Raw genomic sequence first — 8,408 nt, forward strand, 5'->3', positions numbered from 1 at the left:
TTAGATCCTTGTTGTATATAACCCTGGTGTATTCACTTGGTACTCACGGAGTTAACTGTAATAGTTCCTTTAATTTGATGTAAATATTGTTTAAGAAAACCCTTATTTCTTTTAGTAAAAATGGTAACCACTGTGGTTCCTTCTATAATCACTTAGTTTATACTAGCTATATATAATCTAATATCGAACAGATGGTTAATTGTGTGAATCTGCCCTAAGCCCACAACCAAACAAGGAACAGGAAATGAGGTGGAAAACACACATCCAACTACCTATCGGGTATTAATTATATATAACCCTGATTTATAAACTAAGGTATTATAGAATTAACCACCTAAGGTCCTTTAAGTATACTGGTTTAATAAAACGGGTTAAACCCTTTACTGGTAGGTTTCTAGTTTTGTATACCAAATGTTCTATTTGAAAAGTATTTTTTGTACTAGAAAACGGTGTATTGAATTAGTGTACTATGACCTGTCCCATACCTGGTACCCCTTATGATGACTGAGTGTATATGGAACATATATATAGCTAAGATCGAATAGATAGTAGGGTGGGTGAATCTGCTCTAAGCCCACAACCAAACAAGGAACAGGAAATGAAGCGAAAAGCACACATCCTACTACCTCTCGGATCCAATTAATATATATCCCTGATGTATACAATAAGGAATCATAAGGTTAGCATTATAGGCCCCCTTTCTACTGAATGTACTAGACTCGACTGTTCTGTTTTGTAGTTTGAAAAGATGAAAGTTTTCCCTAGTTTATAACTATTTTAACTCGAAAATAGTTTGCATTAACTTTCAAGTGGAACTGTCACAATATGAAAGTAATGGGAAAATGTAAGTACCCAGTTGTCTTTTGAATTGACAAACTGAAGTACTGATTACCGTAAAACAAGTATGTTTTATTAAGGTCATAATGTGATGAACAGTACCCATACTATACGCTCTCCCTGCATGAGATTCTGGGGACCAAACACGACTTCCGCAAACAAATTGCTAGGCTGTGTAAATTCACATTAAAGTTATATGATCATGTATACCCAATTTACTATCACCTTTTGTTTAGAACAAGGAGTTAATGATTATTGGTATAATTAGATCATGTATTGTTCTTCTGCTATAGCATTTAGTATGTTCTTTCTGTTATAGTATCTTAGTATGTTCTTTCTATTATAGTATCTTAGTATGTTGTTTCTGTTATAGTATCTTAGTATGTTCCTCCCTGTTTCTCTTTATAGTATGATCTCTATGTTATCGTGTATTGTATATACCTCCCTGATTCTCTTTATAGTATGTTCTAGTATCTAGCATGAACTGAACCCCTAAACTATACCTATTATAGTTTACTAGTATGTTTACTTTGAACTGTTACTAAAAAGACTCATTTATCTACTAAGTTATGATTGTACTTTAAAAACGGAGGTTTGCAAACTATCAAGTAACATAACTTAAAAATAGTTTTTGAAATGTTTTGATCACTTATAAAAGCATAAGCAATCTTTTGAAAGATGTTTATAACAAACATTTACACAATTATCAATTGTGTTCAACTTGTATTCCCCCTTAAAAGCATTTAAAACAATTTAAAAGATTGATTATAGGGGTATGAACTCACCTTATGTGGGTGATTCAATCGAATATGCGCGTAAGGATGAGAAGTTCCACGAATGAAGTCCCGAGACACATACGAGTCCTAAATGACATATGATGGCTTGAATATAGTGTTTAGAAGCAACCACATGCAAGGAAACACCTTTAGGGACTAGGAAACATTTGGACCAAGTGTTAGAATCACATGTGATTCATCTAAGGGGAGTGTACGGCCACTAAATGGAGTGTGCGGCCATGGGTGTACGGCCATGGAGTGTACGGCCGTACACTCATGGTAACAAGTGCATAAAAGTGTCCTTTAATGATAGGAAAGCTTGTGGGACAATTGCTCATCAAGTGTTGAAGCTAGGTTTGCACTTTGAAAGCCCTTTAGTGGTATTTTAAGGGGTGTACGGTCACACATGAGTGTACGGACGTACACTCCCTTGGATCTTGAGTTTTGGTCGTTTTTAGGGTGTTAATCTAGTGTTCCTATCGTGTACTAAGCATAGGGAAGGAGTACTTACGATATGGAGGCTCAAAAAGGTGCACAATCACCAAGAACAAGTATGTTCTTGGGGTTCTTGGTGAAATGGATGAAGATTTAAAGATCTAGCCAAAAGATGATTTGCAATGGATGAAATCAAAGGGTTTTACTAGGTTAAGAAGAATAACAACAAATCAAAACGGAAGAAAGCTTACATTCTTGAAGATCGGGTGAAAGGCTCTATGATAGTTGAGAGAGAAATCGATGTTCTTGACTTGGAAACTGAGGAAATGGCTTAGGAATGGAAGGATATCACCCTTATGGAGGGTGTACGGCCAACATGGGTGTACGGCCGCAGACACATGTGTACGGCCGTACACTCATGTGTACAGCCGTACACTCCCTTTAATGGAGTGTTCGACTCGATTTCAACGCGAAGAACTTTAGCTGACACATCCCTAAACCCAATGCTTGAATGTACTGAGCTTAGAACCCTTAAACAGACTCTAAACAATGCTAACTGATAGCAGGAACGGGTCTGACACTCGGTTGGATTAAATGGCTGAACTTACAAGGCAAAGATTTTCGGGTTATCACAATAACTTCCTCATGCGAAGTGAAATTTGGATGTTCTCTATATGCACGCTCTTGGTTTTACTATTACTACGAATTTCGTTTAGATTTCTTATGCTAATAAGTAATCTATCTTTGATTCGTATTTTATGACACGCATAGTCGTGTCGGTTTAATCGCGAAACTTCGAAAAAGCATAACTTCTTCATACGAAGTCGGGTTTGGGCGTTCTATATATCTACGAAAACCGTATTATTGTTTCCTACATGTTTATGTCGATTACTTTGGCTAAACTAATATATATCTCTACTTTAAATATTAAAATGACGATTTATATTGAGTTTCGAAAATAGGGTGTTACATATTTCGGGTGTTACATATTTCGTAATGAATATGTTACAGACGATTGTAGCAAACATCGTAGACTTTTGTATGGACGTTGAAACGAGAAGAATAAACTTAGAACAATATCTACTGAAGAATGGAAGATCCATATGATGTTGTTTATCAAGGTATTTAAGTGGTTCATCATGTATTGGAAAGGCGAGGTAATTGTATTTACTGCGGTGAAAAAAGTTTACAATATGAGTATGATACCTTTTGTTGCATGTCTGTCAAGAAAAATTTGGCTTACTCTCCTATTCCATCTAAATTACATCGTCTTTTCACAAATCAAGATAATTAGTCAAAGTTGTTCAATGACAACATATGCGCTTACAATTCCAACTTTTCATTTGTTTCATTAAGTGTAAAATTAGATACAGAATTAAGCAATGTGAAAAGAGGTGTGTATACGTTCCATGTAAATGGGACAATATATCATTCATTTGAACAGATAGTTTCGAAGAATGGAGAGCATGAGTACTTACAATTGTACTTTTATGAAGGTGAAACTAAGCTTATACATAGACTCTATAATCCTAATATTGATAGACAAATTATTACAAAATTGATCCGTATTCTTGCTTCAAACCCATATGATCAAAATTTTCGGTGCCTGTGTGACCTAGAACCTCTCGAAGATTGTAGAGTCACTTTAAATGCATCTGTGGAACTAGACCAAGGGGTGTACAATCAGCCAACGACATCAGAGGTTTGATGAATGACTACTTGTTAATGTAATTTTTTATAACTTATATAATAGACAATATATACTATATAGTTAGAGTTTTTTTATAAGTTGCTAGTATTTGTGTTGAAGTAAATAACAAAGTAACCGGATATAAAAGAAGTATTTTAGTATATGGCAGGTCTAATGATAATTATATGTATATCTAACCTCTATGTGGTTGTTATGATCAATTGGATTATCCTTTATTCTTTCCTAACGGAGAGTTTGGGTGGCATTCTCAAATACCTCGGAATGGAGTATCACTTGATGAACTTGCAATTGACAATGAAAACAACGATGGGTGTAAAAGGTGTGTATGTTAATATATTGGTTTGGTATTAGTGAGTATACATTACTTATTTTTATCATAAATACATATATAATTAATTTAACAGATGTTAATATTGTAGGAGGTAGGAGGAATGTCAGTATGCGAGAATACCATTGTTACAAGTTCCAAATACTTGCGAGTGAGAATTTAATTTTTTTTAGGTGGCCGATATTTCCAAAAATTCATTGTAGATACATACATCAAGATTGAGACTTCACGCTTAGATTATTGTGCAAAAAAAAAAGCAAGATACGGGCCGAGTTGTACCAAGGTGTTGTAGATTGTTTCACTGCTGGTGAGGTTCGAGGAAGTAATGTTGAAAAGAGGGCTGTCTTGCCTGCAAGTTTTTTTTGGAAGACCACGTGATATGTGTCGACGATTTTTAGATGCAATGATATTAGTTCAGGATGATGGGAGGCCTGATATATTCCTAACAATTACATGCACTCCAAATTATCTAGAAATAAAAAGTGAGTTATTGTACGGGCATACCGCTCAAGATCGTCTAGACCTTGTTTCAAGAGTTTTTTGTGCTAAGATAGATGAACTAAACAAAAAAACTATTCAAAAAACATATACTCGATGTAGTGGGCTCATATGTTTACGTTGTTGAATTTCATAAACGTGGCTTGCCACATGCACATTTCCTGTTAATTTTTCATGGTGAATACAAGATGCTAAATCTTGATCATTATGACTGATTGGTTTGTGCTAAAATTCTAGATCCAAAGAAGTTTCCTGAAATGCATGCTTTGGTTGTCAATCACATGATCCATTTACCTTGTGGCGAGTTATGCAAAAAATTCCTTATGTGAAGGGTGATCCGGAAATCTTTTGTTCCACATATCCTAAGGAAATAATACATATCCATTGTATCGAGGGAGAGATAATTACAGTGGGGTTAAAGTGCATCATCTTTACTTGGATGATAGATGGGCCGTTCCATATAACTGAAAGTTTCTCGCAGTGTTCAACTGTCATATCACTGTTGAGGTTTGTTCAAGCATAAAATCTTTCAAGTACATCTTCAAATATCTTTGCAAGGGACATGACAAACATGTTATGCAAATAAGTGAAGATGTAGGCGATGTTGTTCATGAGATACATAACTATTGAGATGCACGTTATGTATTGCCTCCTGAAGCTTCATGGCGGATATATAACTTTTCACTTTCTCAAATCTATTCGCCTGTGATGGCTTTACAACTACATCTTCCAGATCATCAGTTTGTTATGTTCAGAAATATAGATAGAATGGAAGACATTGTTAATAGGGAGCAAGGAAAGAAATCAATGTTGACAACTTTTTATGAAACAAATAGGGTGAACCCAAACGCGAGAAAGTACTTTTATAGAGATTTTCCTAGATATTTCACTTGGAGTGGAGGATTGCATTGATGGAATCCTCGAAAACATAAGTCTATGAGAGGTCGTGTGGTTTATGCTAATCCAGCCCAAGCTGAATGGTACTATCTATGACTTCTTTTGACTCATGTTGTTGGCCCTACGTCCTTTAAATATTTACATACAGTCAATGGTGTTGTATATCGAACTCTTAGAAAAGAAGCACTTGAGAGAGGTCTTACTGAGTTAGATGACAATTTAAATTTATATCTTCATTTGGCAATCATTATTTCAGTTTGCAAAGGCAATGAGAAGGTTCTTTGCAACCATATTGGTCTTTTATGAACCAGGAGATGTGTGCAAGTTGTGGCATGAACATTTCGAAGCTTTTTCTGAAGATTACAAAACACAATGTGAGAGTGTTGTTGGAAAATATGGTCGTGTAAGACATAAAAGGATTTCTACAATCTATGGTCAAGGATCTTAAAGATTTTGATCTTCCAAATGTAAACAATAATTTTAATATTGAGTACTCTTTAAGAGTAACATATGAAGATTTGCATTTGTATGACTCTCTTAATTCCGACCTAAAATTTGCATTTGATGAGATCACTAGGTATGTTGACAAATGTATGCCAGAAGTGTTATCTATAGATGGTTCCGATGGGACGGGAAATAATTTTTTGTATAAAACATTGTTAGAAAATATTTGTGCACATGGTATGCTTGCACTAGCAACAGTTTTGTCAGGTGTTCCAGCTAATAATATGATAGGTGGCAGAACTGCTTACTCTCAAATGAAGATTCCTCTTAAAATTGAAAATAACTCAATGTGCAGCATTTCAAAACAAAGTGGGATGGCGCATCTACTTCGTGTTGCAAAAGTAAAAATTTGTGATGAAGCTTCAATGTCAAATATTCTATCAATCGAGGCTATTGATTGGTCAATGCGTGATGTCATTGGTGTGAATCTGCCGTTCGGTGGAAAAATAATGGTTATGGGTGGTGATTTTAGGTAGATATTGCTTGTAGCCAGACGTGGTTCACGTGCACAGATAGTTGACGCTAGCATACGAATGTCACCTATTAGGCATTTAGTTAAAAGGTTACGTTTAATTATTAATATGTGAGCAATAACTTATATGTGGTTTTTGATTTTCTATTACGTGTTGGGGGTGGAAATGAGGAAACGATGAGATGTTCCCTTTTAAACTAAAGAGAAAACAGTTTCCGATTCGGCTTAATTTTGCAATGACAATCAACAAATCTCATGGACAGACAATTCCACATGTGGGTGTTTATCTACGGTATTCACTTTTTTCTCATGGTCAACTGTATGTCTCATTGTCAAGAGGTATATCGCGAAGAAGTACAAAAGTGTTAGTAATTCCTGAGAATACTTTCGATGATGATGGAGTTTACACTTCAAACATTGTGTACAAAGAAGTTTTACAAGTAGAAAAAGCAGGGTCGGTCCTGAGGATTCAAATGCCCAGGGCGAGCCGGAAAAAAAAGGCCCTTACTCCCTAACGTATAATGAATTAATTTGTAGCTGGTAAGTCCAATGTGGATACATTTACTCAACTAGCTATCAGGATTAGAACACCTAATAGTTGACAACTACAACCAATAACCGTTTTCAAATACTAATCCTTCCTGTTTTAGTTTGGATCATCATATAATGCGACTTAAGTGTCTTTTAAGTAATTGTGGATGGTGTTTCCCCTTTCACGCATCCCTTATTACTATTGGTAGTGTTCTAATCTTTATCAACAAGTTTACCTACTTTTTACCTTATTTTCCAAACCAGGATCCAAAAAAGCTACAAGGAAGTTGATAAAAGGTAAGGAGACAAACTTTTATATAAACGGAGCACATATTTTAATCTAACACACATTTAGAAAAAAAAAATTAACAGTGAAAAAAAATTTAACTCTTTATGGGAATTTGGACCGAGAGAGAAATTATATTCCTCATTGTACATAGATGTATTTAACCATCATATGTAAAAGTGGTTTATAGGAGTCTCCAAGCTCGCTAACCTACCCGGTTTGGAAAACAGGGAACCATGACAAATCATGATATTGAAATATTCATACGGAACTTTGGAATTATAACCCCAAAAAGATTCAAATATTTGGAAATCAAGAAAACGAGAAACTCAACTGATGAGAAACTAGGGCAAGAGGGTAGGGAAGTGTCTACAAGGGATTAACAAGACTGATCGATTACCTGATAACCTGATTAGTGATCACAGGACAACAGGAGGCCGGACGACTGGTAATCCATGGTAGTAGGATTGATTATTTTCCTTCCCGTAATCGATTAATCGACGAGACGACCCTCGCTTGAGTACCTTGAATGATCGCTTCTGCCTTCGCGTTTTGGCTACGAACTGATTCCTACATATACTATAGAAAAGTTGGGCCCCTTACAAAAATGGGCCCTGTGCACATGCACAGGTTGCCCCTCCTTATAACCGGGCATGAGAAAAAGGTACTATAATCATGTTACTATAAGATAAATATTAAAACCTTTTAAAAAGCATACATTATTTATTTATTTTTGTTTAAAAAATTTACAGGTTGATGATTTGGGAATGTTAATGACATGCCCAAAATGATTAAATGTCATATTTAATTGGAGGACACATATTGTTCTAATAAAGATGACTGAAACGATGTAAGTATACTTCAGAAAGTTGTAGGTCTTTTTTAACGGCTAAAAATATGTATTGTATGTCATATGTGATTTGGATAATTTGTATGTTTATCCTGATAAAAAATTGTAATTATTTTTTTTCTACCTTTTATTGATTTTATATTATATAAAGAATATGTGTATTTCTATCCCATGTATGCAATAATGCAAACAAAAAGAATGATTCAGTTATGAGCTTTATATTTAGTTACAAGTTGTTTAATACATGTCATGTTTGGCATAAGGAAATAACATAAACAAAAAA

At 34.9% G+C, this 8,408-nt stretch overlaps 1 protein-coding gene across 1 annotated transcript; it reads left to right on the plus strand.

Annotated features, from left to right (window-relative positions):
- Window positions 1–5,913: 5,913 nt before the first annotated feature.
- LOC145106104 (uncharacterized) lies at window positions 5,914–6,462 on the plus strand. Its single transcript, XM_079043148.1, has one exon. It carries the CDS (start codon window positions 5,914–5,916, stop codon window positions 6,460–6,462), a length of 549 nt encoding a protein of 182 aa, XP_078899274.1.
- Window positions 6,463–8,408: the final 1,946 nt, after the last annotated feature.

The sequence above is a fragment of the Lactuca virosa genome, chromosome 4, assembly GCF_052849685.1.
Source record: "Lactuca virosa cultivar CGN04683 chromosome 4, Lactuca_virosa_CGN04683_v6, whole genome shotgun sequence".
In the NCBI taxonomy this organism is placed as follows: domain Eukaryota; kingdom Viridiplantae; phylum Streptophyta; class Magnoliopsida; order Asterales; family Asteraceae; genus Lactuca; species Lactuca virosa.

Bases quoted from the DNA above. Each gene is read 5' to 3' on its own strand.
- LOC145106104 (XM_079043148.1), top strand. From the start codon at position 5,914: ATGGTCAAGGATCTTAAAGATTTTGATCTTCCAAATGTAAACAATAAT.